The 25802-nt window shown below is 43.3% G+C and overlaps 2 protein-coding genes across 16 annotated transcripts in view; both read right to left on the bottom strand.

Annotated features, from left to right (window-relative positions):
• The window catches only part of NUP210L (nucleoporin 210 like), a 55488-nt gene extending 42360 nt beyond the window's left edge, over positions 1-13128 (bottom strand). Inside the window, exons 1-7 of the mRNA XM_036342946.1 lie at positions 11873-13128; positions 9808-9944; positions 8348-8479; positions 6511-6604; positions 4396-4546; positions 2101-2233; positions 1018-1176 (exon numbers count right to left, since the gene is read on the bottom strand). Of these exons, the coding sequence (XP_036198839.1) occupies positions 1018-1176; positions 2101-2233; positions 4396-4546; positions 6511-6604; positions 8348-8479; positions 9808-9944; positions 11873-12084 (1018 nt within the window). The 5' untranslated portion in view covers positions 12085-13128. The remainder of the gene's footprint in view (positions 1-1017; positions 1177-2100; positions 2234-4395; positions 4547-6510; positions 6605-8347; positions 8480-9807; positions 9945-11872) is intronic.
• Positions 13129-13274: 146 nt separating this feature from the next.
• The window catches only part of TPM3 (tropomyosin 3), a 30409-nt gene continuing 17881 nt past the window's right edge, over positions 13275-25802 (bottom strand). For 4 of the 15 annotated variants that reach the window (XM_036342948.1, XM_036342947.1, XM_036342957.1 and 1 more), the window contains 3 exons: positions 25713-25782; positions 24637-24715; positions 15466-15905 (listed from right to left, as the gene is read on the bottom strand). In XM_036342948.1, the coding sequence (XP_036198841.1) occupies positions 15884-15905; positions 24637-24715; positions 25713-25782 (171 nt within the window). In that variant the 3' untranslated portion in view covers positions 15466-15883. Of the gene's footprint in view, positions 14618-15465; positions 15906-23225; positions 23888-24632; positions 24716-25712; positions 25783-25802 lie in introns of those variants that run through there. The other 11 variants (XM_036342954.1, XM_036342953.1, XM_036342962.1 and 8 more) reach the window with 6 other exon arrangements.

Here is a 25802-nt window from a genome sequence, read left to right as displayed (position 1 = left end):
CCACTGAGCCACACCAGCCCGGCGAACCTTGCTGTTCTTTAAACATGGCAAACATGCTCCTGTTTCAGAACCTTTGCAATTTCTACTTCCTCTTCCTGGAGTTCTTTCACACAGATATCGAAATGGCTTACTGCTGCAATGACACCTTATCAGACTTCCCTAACTACCCTGAGTAAAATAGTCTGTATCCCCAGAGCTTAGAATACTGTTGAGCATATAGTAAGAATATTTGCTGAATAAATTAATTTCTTTCAGATTCAACTATTCAAAAATAGGAAATATTTCAAAATCTAACACTGAGATATGAAATCCAAATGCTTCAATTTTCTGAGAATTTAAATCTTCATTCTGTTTTATTTCCATCAACTTTAATAGAGCTGTGTTATACCCTTACAGAGCAGGTTTAGTGAATTTTAAAAAATTACCCTCAACTTGCCCTGGTCAGGTGGCTCAGTTGGGCGAAGCATCATCCCATACACCAAAAAGGTTTGGGTTTGATTCCGGTCAGAGCACATATCTAGGTTTTGGGTTCAATTCCCAGTCAGGGTGCCTATAGGAGGCAACTGATCCCTGTTTCTCTCTCTCACATCAATGTTTCTCTCTCCCTCTCTCTCTGTCTCAAATCAATAAAAACATACCTTTGGGTGAGGATTAAAAAAATTACTCTCAACTCAACAAATATTAATGAATCATCTTTTCTCAATTATTCATGTGAAAAGCAACAAATTAATAAAATTCACACACAAGTTCCTCCAAACTGTTTTCCTCAACCTCATAATGTGACTGAGGCTGCAAATAAGCACTAAAGTCAACAGATACCAAGCTCCCTCCAACTACTTCTCTTCCTGCTGTCAGAGAGTGTAACAGCAATAATTTATAGTTCTTGTTAAACATAAAACCTACGGAAAATTATGTGTAGTAGTATTATAATCACTCAACAAATTATTTTACCAAGGAGCGTTTCTAGCATGCTCAGGGAAAGATATATTGGCAGCTAAAACTTGAACAAAAGGATACTTTTATGTACAAAAATAAGATTAGTTTGGCCCAGTTGGATGGCGGTCACGACGGCTGTTTTCTCATCCAGTAAAGCCACTTTCCCAGAAAAAGACGCGTTATGTGCAACTTTATGGTTTTGTAACTCCAGGGTATAGTGTTCCAGGGGAAATTCCATCTCTGTAAGACACGGAAGGTACATAAATATAATGAGAGCAGCCATTCCAACAGACAATAGTATATTGTTGGGTTATAAAAGGAAAATCAAGAAGCAGGCCTAGAGAAGAGTACGTACGATCTGTTCCTAATTTCCTTTCCACTCTGATGAATTTCTACAAGCAGCCACGTGGGGAGGGCACTATTGAGTGTATTGTGGTATTGCTTGTATTCTTACAAACCAGTAAACTGAGAGTAGCAGAAGGGATCCCCACTAGGTAAGTTAGGAAAGAATTAATGTTAATGGAGTCAATGCGCACTTTATAAATTCAGCTGGATTTTTGGAGTTAATAGAGTATTCAGTTTTCAGTTACCGAATTGAGGGTGTTTTTTTTTAAAAAAAAATATATTTCTTTATTGATTTCAGAGAGGAAGGGAGAAGGAGAGAGAGATAGAAACATCAATGACGAGAGAGAATCATTGATTGGCTGCCTCCTGCATACCCCCCACTGGGGATGGAGCCCGCAACCCAGGCATGTGCCCTTGGCTGGAATCGAACCCGGGACCCCTCAGTCCGCAGGCTGACACTCTATCCACTGAGCCAAGCCAGCCAGGGCCCGAATTGAGTTTTTCAAGAAACTTTTACCAAGATAATTCATGTTCTTTCTGGTAAAGTTTCTCCCCTTACCCTGCAGAAGCTGGTAAGTTTTTGGTTGTTGTTTTAATGGAGAACTCATACGCCTACGGTTACTGAAGCTAAGTAGCCAAACTATAGTATTTAATCTGTTTAAGATATGGGGACTATCTCTGTCCAGTATTAGCTCTAGGATAGCAATCAGAGAAAACTTCATTACAAAAGCTAAAAGCAGGTACGTACATAATGTGGAGTTCTTCTCAACAGAAGGGATTTGGGAAATGTCAGTCTTAGGAAATGATAAGTCACCTTACCTGTCACTCTTCCTTGAACCATTTTTGCAACTCGGTATTTAATATATGTTCCTACTAAGAGATAAATATCATGGGATGGTACAAGAAATACATTCTCCAAAACAAGCAGACGTATTATTGCTGCCGCCACTTTCTAAAAGAGGGGGAAAAAAATCAAAATTTCCAAACTTGAGGCAAAATCCTCAAGGCCATCTTCCTTGTTAAAAGTTTTATAAAGATTTTTTTTAAATGCTTTCTTAATCACAAATCATAATTTCAGTTAACCTTAAAAATGATCATGAATCTTAATACTATATTAACTTTCTAAGTCATTTACTTTCTAAATCACTCAAACTAGGAATGAAAAATGACGAGCCTTCTAAAGGAGAAGTGTAGTAAATAAAATGACAAGTATGCTGAAATGAGAAAAGGTAAGATTTCACTGTTATGCCACAGAAATCCTTTTTTTAAAAAATATATTTTATTGATTTTTTTACAGAGAGGAAAGGAGAGGGGATAGAGAGCTGCCTCCTGCACACCTCCCACTGGGGATGTGCCCGCAACCAAGGTACATGGCCCTGGCTGGAATCGAACCTGTGACCCCTCAGTCCCCAGGCCGACGCTCTATCCACTGAGCCAAACCAGTTAGGGCCACAGAAATCCTTTTAACCAACCTCGAACTGTCTTCCCAAATTAAGTTGAACATACTGGTTCTTATGAAGGCTTACCCAACACAAGGTTAGTGAGCTGCCCTCCGGGGTATCTATACACTTGTGTTCCTGCCACTTGCATTAAATGCTATTCAAAAGACAACTGTTTTTTCCCAAATCTCTGTATGCCAGCAGCACTTCTATATATATAAAAGGCTAAGTGGCCGTCCAACCGTCAGACTGGCTGGTACCTATGATGCACCCTGACCACCAGGGGGCAGATGCTTAACGCAGGAGCTGCTGAGCTGCAGTGACTTGGCAGAGGCGGTTCTTCGGTGATGCACCCCAGAACCAGAGAGGAGGGAGCCCAATTCCTTGCAGGGCAGCGCGATTCCACCTTCAGCCATGGGTTATGTTGTTGCTGGGGCATTGTTGGCCCCAAATCTGGTTTACTGCACACTTGTGTTTGCGTTCCACGCCCTGTACAAACAGCAACTTTGCAGAGTGCCCTCTTGCACTCCAGGACCCCTTGGGGGATGTCAGAGAGCCAGTTTTGGCCCAATTCCCATAGGCCAGGCCAAGGGACCCCACCAGCCAGAGAGACCCTGATCATTCCGCAGACACCCTTCGAGACACGGTGCCGTCCCAGGAATTCTAATTAATTTCCTTAGAATGTGCACGAATCCATGCACAGGGCCACTAGTTTAATTATAGTTACACTTAAAAAATAAACCATGGGTGCAAAAATAGAGATGTTGTTTCTACAAAGAATTTAAACCTTTTTAAAAATTGATTTGAGAGAGAGAGATAAAAAAACACATTGATTTTTGTGTCCACTCATTTATGCATTCATTGGTTGATTCTTGTATGTGCCCTGACTGGGGATCGAAGCCACAACCTTGGCATATTGAGACTACGCTCTAACCAACTGAACTACGTGGACAGTGCAAAAAATTTAAAAATTTTGAAAAGTTAAAAGCAAACTGATAAAATGTGCTATTAAATTGGGTTTAGGTGAGAAATGTAAAAATCCTTGAAAAATATGGAATTATGTATTCAAATTGCTTCACAGGTCTAATTTTTCACTTTACTATAAAATAAAATAAAAAAAGAAACTAGAAGCTAATTTATACAAGAAACAGTATGTACAGTTCTAACCAGTGAACTCATGATCAAAGAAAGGTCTTGGACCTACACCAAGGGGTTGGTGAATAAAATGCAGTTATAGCCCAGGCAGCATGGCTCAGTGGTTGAGTATCAACCTATGATCCAGGAGGTTGAGGTTCAATTCCAGGTCAGGGAACATGTCCGCGTTGGGGCTCCATCTCCAGTGGGGGGTGTGCAGGAGGCAGCCAATCAATGATTCTTTCTCATCATTGATGTTTCTATCTCTCTCTTCTCCTATGAAATAAAAATCTTTTTAATGCATTTATATGTTTTAACAGAAAACAGCAGTTGTATTTGTAATAACTAACAAAATGTTTAAGGAAGACAAGTGTTGTTTTTCATGTTTACCCACTTCAAATGACTTTTTCAAAAATGACTATTAGCTCAAATTATATCAGGTTAGATAGAAAACTTCTATTATAGATAAACATAAAAAACTGTATTTTACTGGTATGTAGGCAAGACTAGTAAATGGAAGTTTATAGCACAGACTTTTTACCTTATAAAATGGTTCCAAAATTCGAACTTTGACAACAGCAGCACCAGTTCTAATCCCAGACACCAAAATTATATCTCCTTGTTTCCCTTCTTTTTCCATCTCAGTTACATATGCTGGGGGAGAATATTCTGCATCAGAGTATTTTAGAATCCTAAAGAGATTTAAAATAGGGTTTGTTTCTAACAGAATCAAATAATCAGACTTCCTCCAAAAGGCACTAAGCAACTTTAGACCTAGACTCTTCAATCTCTCTACAGTATAAACAGTTGTGTTGTTTTTTTGTTGTTAATCTTCACCCAAGGATTTTTTCCATTGATTTTTTTAATTTTTTTTTATTGATTTCAGAGAGGAAGGGAGAGGAAGAGAGAGATAGAAACATTAATGATGAGAGAGAATCATTGATTAGCTGCTGCCTCCTGTATGCCCCCTACTGGCGATAGAGCCCACAACCCAGACATGTGCCCTTGACTGGAATTGAACCTGGGACCCTTCAGTTCACAGGCCGACGCTGTATCCACTGAACCAAACCAGCTAGGGCTCCATTGATTTTTTAGAGAGAGTGGAAGGGAAGGAGGAAGGGCAGAGGAGGGGAAAAGAGAGAGAGAAAGAGAGACATCGACTGGTTGCCTCCAGTAGGCGCCCAACCAGGGCCAGGGATTGAGCCTGCAACCAGGTTCATGCCCTTGACCAGGAATCAAATCTGAGACCCTTCAATGCTAGCTCAGCACTCTAACCACTGAACACACTGGCCAGGGCAAAAGTTTTAAAAAATTTTTCCCCATAAGGACTAGATAGAAGAAAAGTATTTAATGTGCTTCTGGCTAAAATTGTTGTTGGACTAAAACTTGGATGATCTCAGAGCTACTTCTTGGTACTGAAGACAAAATTTCATACTATTTTTCCCACTTACTGGATTTCAGCATGTGCAGATAGCTTGAACAACAAAATGGCCAGAATATACACCTGACTCAAATAATCCTATCCTACATAATCCTATATAAAAAGAGAGGGATATGCTAATTAGCCCAGATATGCTAGTCACGACAGGACATGCTAATTAGTCACGACCAGTATGCAAATTGACCATCACTCCAAAACACAAGATGGCCGTCCCCATGTGGCCACAAGATGGCCGGCAGGGGAGGGCAGTTGGGGGCAACCAGGCCTGCAGGGGAGGGCAGTTGGGGGCAACCAGGCCTGAAGGGGAGGGAAGTTGGGGGAAACCAGGCCTGAAGGGGAGGGCAGTTGGGGGCAACCAGGCCTGCAGGGGAGGGCCATTGTGGGGGACCAGGCCTGCAGGGGAGGGCAGTTGGGGGCAATCGGACCAGCAGGGGAACAATTAGGCGTCGATCAATCTGGCAGGGGAGTGGTTAGGGCAGCCGTGGGCAAACTATGGCCCGCAGGCCGGATCCGGCCCGTTTGAAATGAATAAAACTAAAAAAAAAAAAAGACCGTACCCTTTTATGTAATGATGTCTACTTTGAATTTATATTAGTTCACACAAACACTCCATCCATGCTTTTGTTCCGGCCCTCCGGTCCAGTTTAGGAACCCATTGTGGCCCTCGAGTCAAAAAGTTTGCCCACCCCTGGGTTAGGGGGTGATCAGGCTGGCAGGCAGGAGAGCGGTTGGGAGCCAGCAGTCCTGGATTGTGAATGGGATCGGGCCTAAATGGGCAGTCGGACATCCCTCAACCAGGAGACCCGAGTTCGATCGCTCTCTATGACGTGCGCTGACCAATAGGGGGGTGGTGCGGAACAAAGGAAGGCTCCGCTGGCAGCCGGAAGGCCTTGATCCGCCCTGATCTCTGGCCAGGCCTAGGGACCCTGCCCATGTACAAATTTTGTGCACCGGGCCTCTAGATGTACATAACCCTGAATGCATGAACTCCTTTGCAGTACATCAAATTAAACTATCAAAATGGTACCTATAACCATACCATACTATAGCCTACATCCTACTATATCAAAGACATCCCCCACCTGGTAAATTTATCTGTTCTAAAAAAGTCCAGACAGCAGGACTGATGCCCTCGCAAATGGTTGTTGTTCAGTGTGCCACACAGGCAGAGGCCTCCTTCAGAGTCGGATGGCTTATGTTGGGTTGCAAGGTTACCTGATCTTATCAGACAGTTCTCCTCCTGACGATCCGTTGTCCTTGACAACGCTCCACTCGAACATCATCCCTGCCAAACTGCTGAAAGTATTTCCTGTAGATCAAGTCACAAGCAGACAAGACAGAATCACATACTCAAAAACATTCAGGTATCCCCCCCCCCCACTTTATTGGTTAAGGTATTACCTATGTGTCCTTATCCCCCCACTGCCTTCCCATCCCCCCAATCCTGCCCTCACCCCCTGTTGCCTGCATCTATTGGTTATGTTTATATGCCACACAGGTATCTAGTTAGGGAAACCTAACTAGAAAATTACTTTTGGGGCTTTTTCATGAACAAATGGAAACACTTATCATTAATTAATTAATTAATTAAAATACATATACCAGGAAGATCCCTAGATAAACAATAGAAGTGCTACTGCTGCACAAGCTTTCTGAAAAAGGACTCAAAATGATTAGCTTCTGGTTGACAAAAATTATGCCACTTGTTCTGTTTCTCTTTACATAAAGGCCCCCTTGTAGTCTACCTCAGAGTTGACAGGAATCCCTAAGTCCTGGTCCCTTCAACAAAAATTTTATAAAATTGAGATTCTAGGATAATTTAATACATCCACTCTTCAGATTTAAAAAACTATTCTTTACTGAATAGTTTAGAAAGAGGCAATAACTTTAAATGTTTTAAATATATTACAACATCAGCACAGTATATTAAGCAATATAAAACCATGCTCAAGAAAGACAAATTTAAAATTATAAAACTTTTTCACAGGTTTACATTGAATTTTCCTAGCCTACAGAAAGTGGACTTATCAAAACAGAGCTAGTGCCGAAACCGGTTTGGGTCAGTGGATAGAGCGTCGGCCTGAGGACTCAAGGGTCCCAGGTTCGATTCCGGTCAAGGGCATGTACCTGGGTTGCAGGCATATCCCCAGTGGGAGATGTGCAGGAGGCAGCTGATCGATGTTTCTCTCTCATCGATGTTTCTGACTCTCTATCTCTCTCCCTTTCTCTCTGTAAAAAATCAATAAAATATATTTAAAAAAAAAAAAACAGAGCTAGCAATAAATTCTAAAATAATGTTCTTAATTGCTGGTTTAGGGATCATCAGCAGAAGCTAAGTGGCAGAATTTGGACATTCAATAAATCTTCTGAGATGACCAACAATTCAATATAGCAGGAAAAAAATTTATTTTTATTTTTTAAATATATTTTATTGATTTTTTACAGAGAGGAAGGGAGAGAGATAGAGAGGTAGAAACACTGATGAGAGAGAAACATTGACCAGCTGCCTCCTGCACACCTCCTACTGGGGATGTGCCCACAACCAAGGTACATGCCCTTGACCGGAATCGAACCTGGGACCTTTCAGTCTGCAGGCCGACGCTCTATCCACTGAGCCAAACCGGTTTGGCAAATCTTTTTTAAAAATATATTTTATTGATTATTCACAGAGAGGAAGGGACTGGGATAGAGAGTTAGAAACATCAATGAGAGAGAAACATTGATCAGCTGCCACCCGCACATCTCCTACTGGGGATGTGCCCGCAACCAAGGTACATGCCCTTGACTGGAACTGAACCTGGGACCTTTCAGTCCACAGGCCGACGCTCTATCCACTGAGCCAAACCGGTTAGGGCAGGAAAATTTTATGAAAGTATTAGCTAGTGTATTGAACCATGCTCATAATTGTTAATTCCTTATGTACATGAGCTTCATATGAGAAAACAAATATTGCTTTCAATCTACTTTTATCTCTCAAGTTTCTGTTTCGACGTACTAAACATACAGGAGTATAACTTTAAGTAATGTTGTTGAATCTTCTGAACTTCTTTACCTTCCGCATCCAATGCCCTCACCATCAGTTCCAGGGGTGAGTCATCGACATAAAGTTCCCGAGTTCGAGATACAATTTCAATGCTGTCTATCACATCAACCTTCACATCACAGCGCAGCTCATGGTCAGTCACTGCAATGAATCCAAACACTGAGAATTTAACTTAACAGGTCACCACTCTATTAAATGTCTTAAACACTCAGAATCTTATTCTAAATATTTGAAAAAAAGTAAGGCTGTAACAGTTGCTTTCAACCTGTGGAAGAAAACAGCAAAGTGACAAAACGTAAGAACTTTTGTTTATGCCGAAACCGGTTTGGCTCAGTGGATAGAGCGTCAGCCTGCGGACTGAAAGGTCCCAGGTTCGATTCCGGTCAAGGGCATGTACCTGGGTTGCAGGCGTATCCCCAGTAGGAGATGTGCAGGAGGCAGCTGATCGATGTTTCTCTCTCATCGATGTTTCTAACTCTCTATCTCTCTCCCTTCCTCTCTGTAAAAAATCAATAAAATATATTAAAAAAAAAAAAAGAAAAAAGAACTTTTGTTTATAATAAAACATTAGACCAGCGACTCCCAAACACTGATCTACAATGTATGTTTTCATTCATCCATTGAAAAATGAGAAAAAAATAATTTAAAATAGTACGTAATCAAATTTATTCACTTTAAAGGACTAAACTTTATTTTTACATTCTATCTTACTTTTGAAGTGTTAAAATGTTTTTCCTTTTATGAAATTATGGTAATAGATTTTTAAAAACGTATTTAGTTAAGTAAAATGGTTGCAACAATGTCAGTCCTGCTCTGATTTTGGATACAAATAGCATTTCTTGAGCTGTTCTAGTTTCAAACAGACTAGTGCAGTACTTCTCAAACTTTAGTATGGATGAGAATCACCCAGAAAACTTGTTTTGGGCCCACCCCAGAGATTCTGACATAGCAGAACTGAGAGGGGCCTAAGAATTTACATCTCTCCCCTGGCCAGTGTGGCTCAGTGGCTTGGAGCGTTGTCCCGTGCACTGGAAGGTCACCTGTTCGGCTCCTGGTCAGGCACATACGTAGGTTGCTGGTTCTATCCCCACTGGGGGCACATGCCTAAGGCAACCAACTGATGTTTCTCTTACCACTGCCATGTTTGTGTGTGTTTTTTCTCTCTCCCCCTTCCTCCCTTTCTAAAAACAAACAAAACCTCTAACAAGCTCCAGGTGATGCTAATGGTGTAAGTTCACCAACCACACTTTGAGAAGTACTAGTCTTTATACTACTGCCTTTGGCCTTACTCAAGACCAATCTCGGACCTTAACACTTAAGCTAGTTCTGATAAGTAATTCTTTCCCTCTTGTATCAGGTACCATGTCAGGTGCTGAATACACACACACATTTACACACACACACAGAAGTCACAGAATAGGATGTCACAATTATTTTACTGTTACATATTGTGTTTTCTCTCAACATACCTATCTCTCGAGCAAGAATAATACTGCTGAGGCGTATAGGTTGGGTAGATTCAGCAAAAAGTACCGCTTTTTGGGAACATAAGATGCCGTTTTCATATAAAGGCTCAACAGTTACTACATCAGGATGGGTGGAACGCCTGCCAGAATAAAATGCTTGAGTATCAAATAGGAATAAGTGGGTTAACTTTTGGTGGAACACAATTTCTTTTATTTTGTCCATTATTACATACTACCAGGTGTATTTAAATGACACTCTTCAAAACAGAAACATTACTTAGGAAACAAGAGTTACGTGGGAGAGATGGGCTCAGCAGGTGTGGCTCAGCAGTTGAGCATCGACCTATGAACCAGAAGGTCACGGTTTGATTCCCGGTCAGGGTAAATGCTCAGGTTGTGGGTTCGATCCCCAGTGAGGGGCATGCAGAAGGCAGCCAATCGAAGATTGTCTCTCATCATTGATGTTCCTATCTCTCTCTCCCTATCTTTTCCTCTCTGAGAGCAATTAAAAATTTTTTAAAAAAAGATTTAAGTAGGAGAGACAGAACCGTTTCCCAATGATCCCATGTGCAAAATTACATTCCTTCCTCAATATTTAAAATGCGATTGCTACATTCTTCCCTCAGTATGTAAAAATAGGATTGATGTGTTTCCAATAATGAGATAAGTGGTTTTCTCATACTCTCAGGAATGAGTTTCCATCGATTCTAGAAACTGGGTTGCTGATATCTAAGATGGTAAAGTTGCCGAAATTACGAGGTGTGAGCTCACTTAAAAAAAGTCATTAAAATTTTTGGATGGATGGAATGGCTTTCAATGCTGGAAAGGTTCCTTGCATCATCCTCTCAATCAGGAAATACATCACACGGGTTATCCTACAATTACATTTCCTCATGAAATGGGATGTGAACTTCTTTTTTTTTTTTTTTTAATATATTTTATTGATTTTTTACAGAGAGAAGGGAGAGAGATAGAGAGTTAGAAACATCGATGAGAGAGAAACATCGATCAGCTGCCTCCTGCACATCTCCTACTGGGGATGTGCCCGCAACCCAGGTACATGCCCTTAACCGGAATCGAACCTGGGACCCTTCAGTCCGCAGGCCGAGGCTCTATCCACTGAGCCAAACCGGTTTTGGCGGGATGTGAACTTCTTACCTCTAAGAAACCTTAGTGCTATCTTAGGACAGGGGTGGGGAATGTCTGGCCCGAGGGCTGTGTAAGGCCCATGCAATACTTTGGTGTGGCCCTCCCAAGGCATTAGGGTTGAGTTAATTAAATGTTTGACCAAATATAGTAAGCTAATTTTTTAAAATTATGTTTTTACTGACTTCAGAGAGGAAGGGAGGAGAGCAACCTGGGCATGTGTCCTGACCAGGAATCCAACCGCCACTTCCTGGTTCATAGGTCCCTGCTCCACTGCTGAGCCACACCAGCCGGGCTCAGTCGATAATGGTGTATGGCCCACGAATGATGTTATAAATACCCAAGTGACCCTTGGCAGAAAAAAGGTTCCCCACCCGTCTTAGGAGATGGTAAAGGGAAATCCACTCCTTTTCCGATGAACCCGAGACCTTGAAGCCCACTTCAGTTAGGTTCCCTCACACCTTGGGTAACCTCACACCCTATCATTGGGTCCCCCCACCCAGAAAGTCATGTCCTTCCATCCTGGGTCGGAAAGTCATCCCCCAGAGGTGAGTACCCTTGTCCGCCCGCTCAGGAGGGCGCCAATACCAGAGACCTCCCACCCGGGGCTTCCGCGGGCTCTAGTGGCCACTCCCACAGTGACCCCAACACACACACACACACACACACACACACACACACACACACAGTCACGTCCCGGGCAGGTCTCGGGTAAGAGCCGTGTCCCACGCAGCCTTCGGGTCTCCCACGCGAGGGTAGGCCACACGGGGACCTGGCCACTCCACTCCCGCTCCACCCCACCGCCTCCCTCCGGAAAAGGCACCAAGTGGGCACACGGCCTTCCCGGGCCTCTCACCCGGTGAGCCCCTCCCATCCTCGCCGGGTGGCGTGGGGTGCAGACCCGGGGACCCCAACCCCTCACCAAGTGTAGCAGCCCCGCTGCGCCTCCAGCAGGAAGGGCACGCGGCCGGACTCCCGGCTGAAGGGCAGCAGCACCTGGGGCACCTTCAGCTTGTTGGCCAGGGCCCCAGGCGGCACCAGCACCGGCACCAGCAGCAGCAGCAGGAGGCGGCGTCGGGGCGCGCAGGGAGCCGGGCCTGGGCCCGGGGGGCCGGGTGTCCCTGAGCCGGTCATGGCGCCTGTGGACTCAGGTTTTCTCACCCAGGCCGACCGGCCCCACCAGCCAATCCTCGCGCGGAATGCCGGCGGGAGGCGGGGCCGCCTGGCTCGGAATTGTGGGAACCCCGGTACTCAACGCTCCAGCAAACCAACAGGATGGAAACTTCAGGCACAAAGCCAGCTGCCCACTTAAATATCGGAGGGCAGATCTTGTTAGTAAATAAAAATCAAAGTCTAAAAGAACTTCCTCCCAGTTTAATTCTATTGCCTACCTTATTCGGCCCCTAACCCTACCCCACCTCCAATTTTTTTAAATTTTTTTTTTTTTTGGGGGGGCAGTAATTTCTATGCATTGATCCGTGCCTATTAACGGAAAAACTTTCCAGTCTGAAGTATAAACAGCTAGAGCTGGTCGCTGTCAAGGGATTCGTGTCATTTTTCCTAGTATGTCAGATTCATGGCCAGCCTCATGGCCAGGGTGCAGGAATGCCAGGCACTGGTGTGTCAAAGGCAACTTTGAAAGCTATCCACTCACACAATCTCTAAGAGCACTTCTTTAAAAAAAAAAAACAACAACACATTTTATTGATTTCAGAAAGGGAGAGGGAGAAGGAGATAGGAACATCAATGATGAGAATCATTGACGGCTGCCTCCTGCACGCCCCACACTGGGGATTCAGCCTGCAACCTGGGCATATGCCCTGACCAGCATTTGAACTGTGACCTCCTGGTTCATAAGTCGAGGCTCAACCACTGAGCCACACCAGTTGGGCTAAGAGCACTTCTTGTTAAGGGTTTCATGTTCCATTCCGGGTCAAGGGCACGTGCAGGAGGCAACCAACTGATATGCCTCTCACATCGATGTTTCTCTCTCCATCCCCCTTCCACTCTCTCTAAAAAAAATAAATGGAAAAAATATCTTCAGGTGAGGGTTAACAACAAAAAAGGACTGGCACATGATTTTTTTCAAATTTTCCCATTTACCTGATGATACATGGTATCTTTGTTTTACCGTTGTTGTATCAGGACATAACAACTAGGAACTCAGAGCTGAGTTTTGAACCCCGTTTGGTATGCTACCAAAGCATATACTCTAATGTCCTGTTGCTACCACCTACAAAGATCTGATTTTTAACCCAAACCTCAGTTCCTGTGGAGAAAGCACATTTGGATTAGTAAAAAAAAAAAAAGAAGTCAAGTAGGTCTGAAGGTTGGAGGGACTGGTTCTTTATTTTAAAAAGATACTTGTTCAATTTTCAGTATCAAAACAGTTGCACTATTGGTTTCTCTTTCTCCAAATTGGCCCCCAAAGGGACCACACCAAAGGAGAGTACATTTTAAGCCAATAAGCTGCAGGATGCGCACCTAACAGACCTCACAGAAACCTCACTAAAAATGGGGCATTAGGTAGGGAAAGAAACTTAAAGATCAGCACACTGCCAGCCCAGACTGTAGCAAGCTCTCATAGCCAGACGGAGTGGCCAGTGTGCCCCAACCCCAAAGAAGCAAAGTTTCAAAATAATACAAAATTTTAAAAGTTTTGTACATAAACTATTCAAGATTTCTCCAGCACTAACTGGTACAAAGCACAATGAGATGGCACTTTTAGAGACAGCAGCTTCAGACCCAGAGGAGGGTAATGAGATGAGTTTCATTTGGCTAAATCAGTGGCAAAAACATAATTTTCTTTCTTTCAAGGAGGCAGGAGAGCAAATAACTGGTCACTTCAACCTAAGGGGCACATGATCCATTTTGTGAACCATTGGGCTTGAAAGGGAAGAGATGGGACTAGAATTTGGTCTCTGACGGAGAGGTCTCACCATTTTAATTTGGTCACTTCTGATGAAAAAATAAATTGCCCAAAGATGCTTTAAAAGCTAAAACCTAAACATCACTTTTTTTTTTTGGCCAACTCCTCCTGGAATCACCTTTCCGATGTGGCTAGTGCTCTGCACAAAGCAATGATTCCCACAGTGGAGTCGTTCTCTGGGCTCTCGGGGGCTCTCAGTAAGGCAGGCCCACACCTCTTTCCCTCCTCTATGGAGAGGGCAAAATGACCTCCTAAAAGCGAGAAGGGATTAGACTGCTGCTCGAGAACTGTGGAATTATTTGGAATGTTTTACAAATGGTTGCCACATCAACAACAAAAAAGGTAATTACAAAATGTGTACATCACAACATGCTTTTAAAGACACTTTGCATTGTGCTCACATTCCCTTAAATGTTGTTCCCAAAGGTGCTCAGCCTCTAGCCCAATCAAAATCTCTGAGGGGAGGCAGAGATAATTTGGCGAAAAAGACGCGGGGGGCGGGGGCGGGGGGGGGGGTGGTGGGAGGCAGTGAAAGGAGAAAGCGGCCTTCCAGTTAAAGATCAGCCCTCAGTTTAAAGGTCAGCTTCCAGCAGGCTGGCCTCAGGCGGAGTCAGGGTCAGAGGGAGGAGCAGCGGCAGGGTGGGACTGGGTGGCTCTACATCTCATTCAGGTCAAGCAGAGTCTGGTCCAGCATCCTTTGTGTACAGAGGTGTTCCTCTTTGGTGCATTTCAGTTTATCTAATGAGGGTAAAGGAGAGACATTAAAAACCAGAAGTAAATTTCAAGGTCTACCCACTCTGAGAACTGCTCCTGTTGCAGGGAAGCTGCAGACTAATAAAGCAGCTGCCTTCTCAGCCAAAGAAGTGAGCTATTGCATCACTTGGTTTGCAGGGCCACTGGCTTGCCTACTGAAGTCGCAGGCGCTGCTGTACTTCTGGGGGAGTTGGGAACCTTATCAGTCATTTCCTCTACTTCCCACACCCAACCAAGCCTTATCGCTTTCAGTCCCCAAAGGAGGCAGCCTTAAACATCACCATCAACTCCTTTAGGCTTTGCCCAGAGAACAATGGCTCCTGAGGTTTGACCACAGAGAATAAGAATGGGTATATGTCTACCACAGAAACATTAGGATCTCAACTTGAAAAGCGTACAGGGGGGTTCTCATGAGCTAGAGAGGAAAGGAACCACTGGTGGGATAAATAAAAGAACCCCCACAGTTAAGTAAAATATGTGTAAAGGAAATAAGGCCAAGAATACTATCAAACGTATGCGTGTAAGCAAAACCTTAAGATGTTTGCAGTGTTTATTCAGAACTAGCCTGTGATACAGTTAGTTAAAATTAAACATAAAATCAGGAAAAAGCAGCATGGAAAACGTCAGAAGAAAACCAGCAGCTGGACATTAAAGAGAATCTAACCTGCGCAGAAAGCAAACCTCTCTGACTGCTCTAGGGAGGTGGGAAAATACTCAAATCTTTCACTCAGGGAAGGTGATGGCACACAGATCTATGAATATTCCACACCCTTTTTTTGCATCCAGTCAGAAGGGCCCATGGCTGGGCCTGCAGATAAAGCAGTTACAACATCTTGTCAAGTCATTCCTTTTATTGTTAGAAAACATCCATGCAAGGGAAGTATCCTACAGTCAGTGCACAAGTGAAAGAGCAGCAAATAAGGGTGGAAAGCAGAGAACTCTCCCAAGTTTTCTCACTATAACCTCTCAGGCCCCTCCCTTCATCACCCACAAGCTCTTGAAAAGGGAGAGAAATGCAGTATTAAACATTCCCACTACACAGGAAGTCAACAATATTCTAACCGCCCCAGTTGAAAAGCAATTTGCTTAGGGCAACTTAATAAACTTTAAAAAGACAATCAGCTTTTTGCTGGGGTCCAGGTCAGTGGTGTGAGCAATAAGCTGGGTTTAACGGGCGTCAGGGAGCCCTGCCATCAGTCACACAGATCATGCAGCGTTAGCTTCAGCTCGTTAGAAAGCAGGCGGTTTCGCTCAAGTTGGCTGTAGAGACGCTCTGCAGCAGCGACAGGAAGGAAAGAAAACAGGAGGAGAGGAGGAGGAAGAGGAGAAAGAGAAAAGGAAGGTTAGTAGAGAACCCGATGTAAATCTGAGGCTTTCAACTAGCGGCACACATGACACGCATCTGTAAGGCAGAAGGGGTGCAAGGGCGGTTCAAACGGAGGGCAGTGAGAGTCAGTCAGTTGATGGAAAGATCAACAGAGGAATAAAACAAAACACTCAGACCAACCAGTTGGAAGGACATTATGAGGGAGAAAAAACACATTCATAGCATATATTCCCTAGGTTAAGAAACGGAGACAAGTGAAACAGGGCAAAGAAAGGAATACAGCTCAAGTCTAAGAAATACATTTATAATGATAAAGTTTGAAATGACCAAGTGAACAGTTGAACATTTTTCTGTAAGAGCATTTAATACACCATTATGAATGGTAGATTGGGGCAAATATCCCTATACCCACTTAATCCTACACTTTCCAATGCTTCTTGTTGTAGGCACTGGAATAGAACTATCATAGTGGTTTGTTTAATCAAAATCCAACTTCCCCCCCTTTTAAAAACAAAACAAAAAACCAAAAAACCCCAAACCTGTTAGGGTTAACAGTGTGCTCAGGGCCAGGGAAGTTGAATTACTGGTACAAGCCAATCAAGACTGTCCTATTCTAGTTTTTTTCAGAGTCACTTGCAGCTAGGGGTGGTCATGTGATCCAGTTCTGACCAATGAGATATAGATATTAATCTGCTGGGAGTTCCTGGAAAATTTTAGCTTCCCTTCTTGCCTTTGAATATGGATGTGATGGCTAGAGCTACATATTCCAACCTTAAAAGACCAAAAGAATCACACTAAGTCCAGCTACATTAGACCACAGTTGCTCAAGACTAAACTTTTATTATGCAATAAAAATAAACCCCATTTATTTTAGCTACTGTTAAGCTGTTTCCTATAACCAAAGCATTCCCGAGACAAGTAGTTAAGTGCTCAAGTTCCTTGGCTTTGTCTGGATTTTCTACTTGAAGCACACCTTAAAGGGGGGTACGAAGAATTCAAATGCAGCACAGGGGTAATGGAAATTTGTATCAGCCTCTGAAGTTCACGTAAAGTTTCTTCCTGTTTTACAGTCTGTTTCAAAATTGTCTCAAGATGTCACCATGAGCCCTGGTCAGAGTAGCTCAGTGGTTAGAGTGCCTGAGCACCAAAGGGTCTGCGTGGGGTTTGATTCCTGGTCAAGGGCAAGTACCTGATTGTGAGTTCGTTCCCCCACCCACCTCAGACAGGACGGTGCAGGAGGCAACTAGTCGATGTGTCTCTCTCGCATCGATGCTTCTGTTTCTTTCTCTACCTCCCTCCCCCTGCCCATCCATTCCATTCTCTCTGAATAGCAATGGAGAAAAAACCCTACCCTCAGGTGAGAATTAACAAAAACAAAAAAGATGTTAATATGAAAAAGATACCTTTATATTCCTAATAATACTTTCCCCTTTATGTACACTATCAAAACAAAAAGCTTAGCCCTGGCCGGGTGGCTCAGTCGTTGGAGCATTGTCCCGCACACCAAAAGGTTTCACGTTTAATTCCCAGTCAGGGTGCGTATGAGAGGCACCTGATCAATGTTTCTCTTTCTCCTTCTCCCCCATCCTTTTTTTTTTTTTTTATTTCAGAGAAGAGGGAAAGACACATCAATGGAGAGAGAGAATCCTTGATTGGCTGCCTCCTGCACGTGCCACACTGGGGATCAAGCCTGCAACCTGGGCATGTGCCCTGACAGGGAATCGAACCCTGACCTCCTGGTTCATAGGTCAACACTCAGCCACTGAGCCATGCCGGCCAGGCTTTCCCCCTTCCTTTTATTGTTATCTTTTTCTTTGGTATTTTTTTATTTCCCCCTTCCTTTTTTTTTTTTTTTTAAATATATTTTATTGATTTTTTACAGAGAGGAAGGGAGAGAGATAGAGAGTTAGAAACATCGATGAGAGAGAAACATCGATCAGCTGCCTCCTGCACATCTCCCATTAGGGATGTGCCCACAACCAAGGTACATGCCCTTGACCAGAATCGAACCTGGGACCTTTCAGTCCGCAGGCCGACGCTCTATCCACTGAGCCAAACCGGTTTCGGCCCCCCTTCCTTTTAAAGTCACATATCCTCAGGTGAGGATTAAAAAAAAGAAAGAAAACAAGCATACATGAATAAGAAGATCCTGGAAGGGAATACTCCAAAATAACAGCTGTTTATTTTATTTATTTTTTTAGAGAGAAAGGAGGGAGGAGAAACATTGATGAGAGAGAACCATCCATTTGGCTGCCCGCTATACAATCACTGGGGATTGAGCTGGAAACCCAGGCATGTGCCCCTGATGGGAATCGAACCCGTGACCTCTCAGAGCTACACCATCCAGGACAATAGCTGTATATATATATTTTTTATTGATTTCAGAGAGGAAGGGAGAGGGAGAGATAGAAACATCAATGATACAAGAAACTCATTGATCAGCTGCCTCCTGCACGCCCCACACTGGGGATCAAGCCCACAACCTAGGCATGCGCCCTTGACCGGAATTGAACCAGGGACCCTTCAATTCATAGGCCAATGTTCTATCCACTGAGCCAAACCGGCTAGGGCAGCAGTTCTTAACCTGTGGGTTGCGACCCCTTTGGCAGTCGAACGACCCTTTCACAGGGGTCGCCTAAGACCATCCTGCATCAGATATTTACATTACGATTCATAACAGTAGCAACATTACAGTTATGAAGTAACAACGAAAATAATTTTATGGTTGGGTCACAGCATGAGGAATTGTATTTAAAGGGCCAGAAGGTTAAGAACCACTGGGCTAGGGCAATAATAGCTATATTTTAAGGGGCAGAAATTAGAATGAACTTTTAAAATTGCACTGCCCTCTAAACCAGTGGCTCTCAATACAAGGAACATTGCCCTTCCTCTCCCCTCAGAGGACAATTTGGAAATGTGTGGAGGCAGGCTTTAATTGTCACAGTAACTAGAAGGCCATACAGATATTTACTGGGCAGAGGGCAGTAATAAGTAGAATTGTTCTGTATGCCCCAGGATTATCCTGGACTAAATTTAAAAAACCCACCATACTAGTCTATAGACTCCATGAGGCCTAGGATTGGACCTGTCACAATCACTGGGACACCCCTTACACATAGATTCCATGTGCAGCCTGACTCCCCTGTAGCATCCATAGTCACTGCTGTCTTGGAACGAAGGTGTAAGCAGAATCTTATCCCTTTAAACAGTCTGGTCAATGAGGGTTTTGTTCCATTTAGGGGAGAAATAGAGAAGTGGGAGCATTTTATTGCTTGATTAATTCCCAGAACGCACAGTTCCCTTAGAATTGCATGAGGTCAGAAAGACAAATGTGGTTGTTCGCTCACAAGGAACTTATTTAATAAGTAAAGTTTTAAACTCTGCTATCTCTAGTGACTAAAACTTCAGGATCAGATACCAGCTCATTAAAGCTCTTGGCTCCCTGATAACAGCAAAATAAAACAAAAAAAGGCAACCCAGAGAGTCCATTTGGTCTCATTTCCTTTTAGCCGTGCCTAATTAATTAGAGGACAATCTCATGAATACGGGACATACTTAAGCTTCGTCGTCCTCTGAATTTGGTCAACTTCATTCAGTAACAAAGGGAACTACATCCACTTTAAAGCCTCAAAGTTCAAGGGAGAAGAGATTTTGCTTTTGATATTTTCCCCCACCCCCAATGTTGAGGTTGGGGAGTATCCCAACAATGCTACAGGAAAGGAAAGGAAGCTAAGGCTGCCTAAAATAACAGGTTAGAGCCACCCGTCAGGTAACTTGGGGTGCAGCCACGTTTTGTCCATCATTCCAACAATGGCAACCAGGAAATAGAGAATACACATTATCAGCCTGTGGTTCTTTCTTAGAAATTAGGAGGAAAAAGTTAAGATGTGAAGCTCTTTACTCTGAGATTACCAATGATGCCTGACCCCCATCCAATAGAAGATCCAGACTTAAGTATTATAGGGTGGTTCCTGCAAGGGTACATAGCATTAAATTAAAGAATGAATTTAACGTAACATTTCAAATTTTACTCAGCTGCCATGGCTTGCTGGTCTCTATCCTTGATCACACCAGCCACGGACATGGAGAAGACAGGAGCTACCAGGGTAACACTTCACTTTTCTCATTCCCATTCTCTCCTTTCCTTTTTAAGAAGCCCCTCTGTACCAAAGTCAACTCCTTCTGCCCAAATACTAAAACATCTAGGATTATACTATCCAATGCAGTAGCCACTAGCCACATGTGACTGTAAAATTTAGATGAAAAGTAACAGAATTAGAAATTTAGTCCCTCAGTTATATTAGCCATATTTTGAGTGCTCAACAGCCATATGTAGCTACTGTCTATAATACTTTCCACCAATTCACTTTTTTTCTCTGTGAAATATGTCTCCTCTCCTTGCTCTTTTTTTTTTTCTCAATATTTTATTGATTTTTTACAGAGAGGAAGGGCGAGGGATAGAGAGTTAGAAACACCGATGAGAGAGAAACATCGATCAGCTGCCTCCTGCACACCCCCTACTGGAGGTGTGCCCGCAACCCAGGTACATGCCCTTGACCGAAATCGAACCTGGGACCCTTGAGTCTGCAGGCCGATGCTCTATCCACTGAGCCAAACCGGTCAGGGATCCTCTCCTTGCTCTTAAGGCTAAAAATGTACCCTTCAAATACAGTATCAACGAAATCGTCCTATCTTCAGTTAATTTCCTTCTTAACCTATCAAAGTTGAGAATCATTGAAATTATCAGCCCTGAACTTCACAAAGTATCAAGGCTACTCATTCTCCTTTATCCCTCTAACCAATTCCATTTGGCTTCCTCGTCTATAGATTTTTCTCTTTGCCTAATTCTTCTTTTTACATTTACAATTGTCTTTTAAGGTTCTAACTTACTTCCATGGCCTAAACTGCTTGTCACCCTTATGGATTCCCAAATCAAGGCCCAGGACTGTTTCACCTGGATACTTGATAGTTTTTCAAGACTTATAGTCTCTACCTTCCACATGTCCTCCCTACACCTATACCACCAGCATTCTCCCACGCTCAGAACCAGTCCTTGACTTTTCCTCCTCACATTTAGTGGCGAGGCCCTTCAAAGTACCCATCCTCAAGCCATCTCTTCACCACCATTACTCTAGACCAGATTATTACCCCTAGGAAAACTGCAATAAACTAGCCCAGTGTTTCCCAAAGTATGGCACAGTCACTGCTAGTGGAGGTGAGATGTCAAGCAGTATGCATTCGTGAATTTAAAAAATGTTTATTATCTGTATTTCTTGAATGTGCATTAGGAAACAGCAGCACACATCAAACCTTTGATTTCAAGTTAGAATTGTGTAGAGCAGCGGTTCTCAACCTGCGGGTCGCGACCCCTTCACAGGGGTCGCCTAAGACCATCGGAAAACACATACATAATTACATATTGTTTTGTGATTAATCACTATGCTTTAATTTTGTTCAATTTGTAACAATGAAATTGGGGGTCACAACATGAGGAACTGTATTAAAGGGTCATGGCAATAGGAAGGTTGGGAACCACTGGTGTAGAGTAAGAACAAAACAAAACTGAAACCAAGAGCAAATATGAAGAAAACAATGTAGGTAATAAGTGAATACGGCAAGTCCCCAAAGTGGTATGCAAATGGCTGAAATTTGGGAATCATTGTCTGCATGGATCACTTTGATAATCTGCTTCCCTTCAAATATATTCTCCCCCCCCCCCAATATATTCTTAACTCAGCTGCCAAATTAACTCTTCTTATTCGAAATCTCCAGTGTCACCCCCATTACCTAGAAAATAAAATTAACCACCCGCTCAGCCTGGCTTCAACACATACCAGTCCCTACTGTCTAAATCGACCTTTATAGATATTGTGTCCTTCCCATCTCTATCTGTGCCTTTATTCTTTTTCTACTTTTTGACTGAAATGTTCAATGTCCACTATACCTCAACTAGTCTGCTCGTCAAAAAGCCCATCTTTGGAACCTAATAAAAATGAAGAGTCGAGTTTCAACATGTTTATTAAGTACCTATTATATGCCTCCTTTCATCCTTCCTAAACATCCCCCACAGGAATCATTACCTCCCCCTCTGAAGTCCCACAGCACTTTATTTGTGGCACTTATCACACATCATTTTTGACTATATATTATCTATATATTCTCTTTCCGACTAGATTCTGAGCAATCTGGGAGTAAGGATGGTGTCTCCATCTTTGATGATTTCTGTCCCCACCTTAATACCCTGTGCATAGAAAATACCAGTGTCAGCTGACTACATGAATCTGTACCTCAATTTCAAGGGCTATGTGGCAGGAAGAAAATGGTACAGACAGAAAAAAAACCTGAACTCAAGTATTAGGTCAAGGAAAACCTCTCTACCTGCCTCTATCTGTTGAAAAGAAAAGCAGCCCTGGACAGTTTTGCTCAGGGTTAGGTCGTAGGCCTGCGCACCAAAGGGTCTTGGGTTCGATTCCCAGTCAAGGGCACATGCCTGGGTTGCAGGTTCAATCCCCAGCCCTGGTTGGGGCACTCGTGGGAGACAACCAATTGACGTGTCTCTCTCACATTATGTTTTTCTCTTTCTCTCTATCTCTCTCCTCCTCCCTCTTTTCTACTCTCTTTAAAAAAAACAAAAGCAATAGAAAAAATATCCTCGGGTGAGGATTAATAAAAAAGAAAAGAAAGGCAAATTTTGCCCTGGCTGGCCTGGCTCCGTTGGTTGGAGCGTCATCCCATACACCGAAAGGTGGCGGGTTTGATTCAGTCAGGGCACACACCCAGGTTTTGGGTTCGATCCCAGTAGGCACATGCAGGGGAGGCAACCAATTGGTTTCCCTCTCACATGATGTTTCTCTCCTTCCTCCTCTATCTAAAATAAATTTTAAAAATTTTTTAAAAGAAAAGAAAAATTAAAATATATACTTTGCTGGGAAACTAAAGTACTAAGTGAACAAAACTTAGGTGCTTAAATAAGTACAACCGAACACCACACCGTCCAGATCGAATCACCTCTGGTGTGTAAATTGAAATTTTCCAAAATACTGATATTTAATTCCATAATATAAACCAGGAACAACTTTACTAACAGAAATTTATCCTATGAATGCACGTAAGAAATCATTACCACCCTGTGCGCATTATTTGAAATAGGCATGCTTGTGTTAGTTTTTCTGATAATCACTTATCACTTGTCTCATAGTAGGAGGCAAATGGTAATAAGCCTCAAATATGCAAGAAAGATTTCAGGAAGAAAACACGAAACTCTTGAAAATTCTATCCACCATGTATTTTTCTGGGACTTGGGATGACCAGTTTTAATGGTAACATATCTGGCTCCACCGAGTGTTTTGAGGATGCACCATTTGAATCACTGGTAAAAGGGTAGAAAATGTGTAGTGGGAGGCACTTCAATGGACTCTCGACCTTAATCAAAGGAGGAGAACCTGAAGAGAGGATGGAACAGTCCAGGCGGGATGACTTAAGAACTGGAAGTAAAGGACTTGGATGATCTCATTCAGCTTAAACAGTAAGACTAGGGCTCCACTACTAGACCACCATTCTGATAGACTCAGATCAGGAGAGTTTAAATGTCAAGAAAAAATAGACACACACAAAAGTGGCTTTGATTATAGAAGTCAGAGGAGGGAGAGCCTGTTCCCCACACCACACCCCAAGGCTCTTTCTCAGGGACAGCAGCAGCTTTGTCAAGGACACAAATGCAGGGTGGCATGAGGCTCCAGCAGCTGAACATTTTAATTTGGGGTGGGGGTGGAAGAGAATACATAAGTTGCTTTGTGGCCCCCCGCCCATCCTAATGCCTTGGGGACCAGCCAGGCTGACCCAAATGGAATCCAGAGTGAGAGTGGGGCGTTGGGTTCCCCGAGGAAAGGGGGCAGATCCAGAACAGAGCAGAAACGGTGGCAATTTATCTGTATGAAAAAGTAAGGAGACGCTAGGTGAGAAGGACTAGCATCCATCTACACAACAACGTGGGAGACAGGAGGCAGAGAAAAGGAACAGGTGGCAGTAGGAAGGATAAAAGAGAGCCAGACACTATAGCCTGAGCCATTCGGCTTCTTTTCAGGGTTAGTGGGAAAGACACCAAGAGGCAGATTAGCATCAGGACCAGGGATCCACAGCAAACAGGTGAAGTCCCCAACAACTCTTTTTGGTGCTTTTTACTACCAGGCTTGCTCTGGGACTAAAACTTGAGAATCAAATTCAATTTGTAGGTAAAGTTGATTATTTCCAATTATGGGTGTTTCCCCAGAATTTTATCAGGGCCCAAACCAAATACACCCAGGAGGTCTGAGTTTTGTTATGTAGTATTAGAACCCCAGTCACTGGTTCTCTGGGCCCTATTTCCTTAGTCATATGATGACATGTTTCTACCTTCAGCAGTATCCCTGCTGAGAAAACTAAAATTGAGGAACAAATAGAAAAATCATAGTGTTATAAAGAAGGGATTGTGAAAAATTACATGTAGATCAGGGTTCTACCACTGAGCCAAGATTAAATGCCTCCCCAGCTTTTGCCAACAAGTAACCAGCACCAATGTTTTAGAGATAAGGGTGGAGATTCTAGTGTCCAGAGGATAAAGCCAAAGCATACTATGCAGTCTATAGCCCCGCTCACCCACAAGCCAAGGTCCCAGCCCCATCTGCTGTCAGATAGTTACATAGAGGTCATGTCATTGAGGGCGTGGTCCAGCTCCTCGCTAATGGCCTTGTACTTCAGTTTCTGGGCATAGAGCTCATCTGGACAGGCACAGGAACCACAGGGAGGAACGAGGGGGACAGAGTGAAAGGTATCAAAAGCAGATGAAGAGAAGGAATCATTAGAAATTAGGGAACGTGTCACTGTGGGTCCAATACCACAGTTAAGAGCACCATGACTGGCCATTTTCAGATCCACCGTCGCCCAGGACAAACTGGACTTCTTGACACCTCTAACTGACTGCGGGGTAAGAAGGTGGGCACAGTCATGGCTAGAAATTCCTATTACCAAAGGCACTCAAGAGGTTTAACTGCCACCAGTTAAACCAATTTCTAGCCATGATAGTGTTTAATTTAACAAAAATAAAAAATAGAGAAAGTACATTAATATCATTAATATCAGATACTTTTCTAGCTGCCAAGGATAACCAGTATCCTTGGCCCCTTTGCTCTACAGGTTGCCTGCTCAACCTCCCCAAAGAATACCCTGCTACCCAGAGTATACCAAAGGAGCATATTTCAGAGTTCTCAGAGTACATTTACCCTTGTTAGGGTGGACACGATGCCAAATTGTGGGGACAGAAGTATTGGAAAGCCCGTGGTACTGGTCAGCTCTGAGACAGCTGCGTCTCTTGCGAAGGTCCCCCACAACCTGAGTGGTGAACAGGATTGCCAGAAGCAGCCATGGAGTGACACGTGTTCTCATTGCCTTCTCAAAGTATGGCTACCATTTTGATCCAGAAACTAAAACTAAAGATTTAAGACTACTAAATTGGTGATAAATGCAGCCATTATCAGTCTCCAAGGGAAGAATGTAAATTCCAGAATATTAGGTAAAGTCTTACTAAAGGAAAAGATTAAATGTAGATAGCCAATTCTATTCTAGGGTTTGACCCACTTCAGCTAGTTGTGGCAGGGCACGGGATGCATCCCAAGTCACCACCAACTCCCTTTGGTCTCCAGGGAGAGGGGATAATGGTCAATGGGCAAGGTCTTCCTCTATATTCCAGTATTTTAATTCCTCTCCCAGGCTCCATACCTTCCAAATCATCAATTGTCTTTTCCAGCTTGGCTACCGATCTCTCAGCAAACTCAGCACGGGTCTCTGCCTAAGGGAAATACAAAACCG

This window comes from Myotis myotis, unplaced genomic scaffold (genome assembly GCF_014108235.1).
Source record: "Myotis myotis isolate mMyoMyo1 unplaced genomic scaffold, mMyoMyo1.p scaffold_m19_p_18, whole genome shotgun sequence".
NCBI lineage: Eukaryota > Metazoa > Chordata > Mammalia > Chiroptera > Vespertilionidae > Myotis > Myotis myotis.
This window is presented reverse-complemented; position numbering and strand designations above follow the sequence as displayed.